The 3,014-nt window shown below is 33.9% G+C and overlaps 1 protein-coding gene across 1 annotated transcript; it reads left to right on the top strand.

Annotated features, from left to right (window-relative positions):
• Positions 1-599: 599 nt before the first annotated feature.
• On the top strand, positions 600-1,526 carry LOC101998683 (olfactory receptor 5K3-like). The gene has a single exon (XM_005372306.2). It carries the CDS (start codon positions 600-602, stop codon positions 1,524-1,526), a length of 927 nt encoding a protein of 308 aa, XP_005372363.1.
• Positions 1,527-3,014: the final 1,488 nt, after the last annotated feature.

The raw sequence follows: 3,014 nt of genomic DNA, 5'->3' as shown, positions 1-3,014 counted from the left end.
TGAACTTCTGATTTCCTGCCTCCAGATCATGAGTTCTACCATGACAAGCATGGGCCATCATGCCTAATTTGTGAGGCTTTGAGGGTGGAGTCTTCAACTCCATGCACGGTAAGCACACATCCTATCAATGGAGCTATATTTTGTATTTCTTCTATGATCCTTTTCAAAAATTCCTTCCTCTAAAACAACACATAATAACCATCTTCTCATAGTACATAGTAATTTATTTAAATGTGTTTTAAGGAACTCAAAAAATTAACGATTTAAGGACAATAAACAAAATCTGGGTACACAACTTTGCATGATATATTTATACACAAACAGAAAGATAATCCTTTCCAACTTTAAGTACCCAGCATGATTCTTAAAACAGTCCTGTAAATTTCAAAAATGTTGACTCTTTCGAGTAAAGAAAGCCACAAAAATACAGGAGCTCTTTATTTCAGGGACAGCAGGTAAAATTTGCATAGGAAAATATTCTGCTGTACCAATTAATAATAACAGTAAATAATAATAGTAGTAGTAGTAATAATGTGGGAATTGATTGATTCACAGTCACAATATTACATCTTTCTCACTAGTCAACAGAGAAGCTGAAGATGACTGAGGACAACTACTCCTTGACCACAGAGTTCATCCTGCTGGGATTCTCAGATCACCCAGAACTAAAGACCCTTCTATTCCTGGTGTTCTTAGCCATCTATCTGGTCACCATGGTTGGGAATCTCGGACTGGTGGTCTTGATCTACATGGAACGCCGTCTTCACACACCTATGTACATCTTTCTGGGTAACTTGGCTCTCATGGATTCCTGCTGCTCCTGTGCTATCACTCCCAAGATGCTACAGAACTTCTTTTCTGTGGACAGAAAGATGTCTCTCTATGAATGTATGGCACAGTTTTATTTTCTCTGTCTTGCTGAAACTGCAGACTGCTTCCTTCTGGCAGTAATGGCCTATGACCGCTTTGTAGCCATATGTAACCCTCTGCAGTACCACACCATGATGTCCAAGAAGCTCTGCCTTCAAATGACCACAGGAGCCTACATAGCAGGAAACCTGCATTCCATAATTCACATAGGGTTCTTGTTTAGGTTAACTTTCTGTAGGTCTCATGTAATCAAGCACTTTTTTTGTGATGTTCTTCCATTATATAGACTCTCTTGTGTTGACCCTTATATCAATGAATTGATGATACTCATCTTTTCAGGATCTGTTCAAATCTTTTCCATTAATATAGTCCTGATATCTTATTTCTATATCCTTTTTACTATATTCACAATGAAGTCAAAAGAGGGAAGAAGCAAAGCCTTATCTACGTGTGCTTCCCACTTTCTGTCTGTGTCAATATTTTATGGTTCTCTTCTCTACATGTATATTCGACCAAGTTCAGTGAATGAAGGAGATAAAGATATACCTGTTGCTATTTTTTATACTTTAGTAATCCCATTATTAAACCCTTTTATTTATAGTTTGAGAAATAAGGAAGTAATAAATGTGATTAAAAGAACCATGAAGATAAGATGATTTTGTAGTGTTGTGAAACAACTGTCTTCTCCACTGGACAATTTATTTCCACTGGATACTATCATTCTCCAAAATTACATATATAGAAAAAGTAAAAAATGACACAAAGGAAAAACATTAATGCATCAGACTGTTTGAATCAAATTATTTTGAAAATTAATGTTCTGCTAAAATTTTCTTCTAATATCTGAGGAACTGGGAGCAAATTGAACTTTTAGGATTGTTCATGGAGGTGACAGGTTTTGATATAGTCAACAAATTTAAAGAATAAAATTTAGAATATATATGCTATTCTCCTTATGATTTCTTGATCCCAAAGCATAATTAGCACAGTATCAGGAAGAGTTGAAGTTCTCAAATACAAATCCTTTTTTCTGTAAAACCATTGATGAGAATTAACTTCACATTTGTATATAATGTTTTCTCATATGGCCTTAGATATTTCAGATACTATGTATGAACATTCATTCAAGCATGGTCTCTCATTAAGAGCATTTCATATTTGTTATGTACAATTTTACTCTTATTCTATAGAGAATATTATTTGTGTTCTGGAGTTTAAAATGATGCTCTTTATAATGAAATTCCTAAGGACTTTATTTTTATGTTATTCTGTATTTGTTCATCAACATGGCATTCAATTCATTAAACATAATCATTGACAAAAGTTTTCTGTTATGATCACTGATTTGCTTTTGTGCTTAAGACAACAAAAACTGATACTAAAAAAACTATTGGCACATTCATAGCATATGTACAAGATAGTGATACCATGTTCAAGTAATTCATAAGGTAGGAAATTTGTGAACTTATTTAAACCATAGTATTAAGTCATCAAACAATTTTGCAAATATGAGACAACAATACCTTACTGTAAACATCATATCTGCCAGTCAGTATGTGAGGCTTCCTATATATACTACAGGCCGAGTAATTATTTATTTTTTAGTGTTTTCCTTAAATAAAAAATTTATACACTTGTAAATAATGGATAGCTTGTCCAAGCTCATGCTAGCAAACACAGTCACATTTGGAATCTGAGTCAATACTGCACTTTCCTCATGTGTTTTAGTTTTAGCAAATGGAAGTTATATTGCCTCTAATGGTTATTGAATAACATCAGAATTAAACTGTACCTTAAAGAAGGAAGTTAGAGTAGAATCTACGTTTATGGAAATGAGTGTGGCAGTGGGAAGAGAATTTTGAAAAACAGTGGGAAATACTAACAAAGTGTCAAACATTGGTGATATTTGGGGCAAAGGGTGGAAGTAGACTAGGTTACTGAGAACCTCAAATGGCTTCCTCTGGACCTAAACTCGATTAGAAAGATCAGCTCTGTCTTCCTAAAAGCAAGCTGAGATGATTGTATCTGTCAGGAAACTGATGTAAAATTAGATTTAACTGGAAAGAAATTGGAATAAGACAAACTTCAAGAATTCACATATTGGGAGATAAAAGTAGAACTTGACAACAGTCAAAGAAAGAAAA

The sequence above is a fragment of the Microtus ochrogaster genome, unplaced genomic scaffold (genome assembly GCF_000317375.1).
Source record: "Microtus ochrogaster isolate Prairie Vole_2 unplaced genomic scaffold, MicOch1.0 UNK1091, whole genome shotgun sequence".
Lineage (NCBI taxonomy): Eukaryota > Metazoa > Chordata > Mammalia > Rodentia > Cricetidae > Microtus > Microtus ochrogaster.
This window is presented reverse-complemented; position numbering and strand designations above follow the sequence as displayed.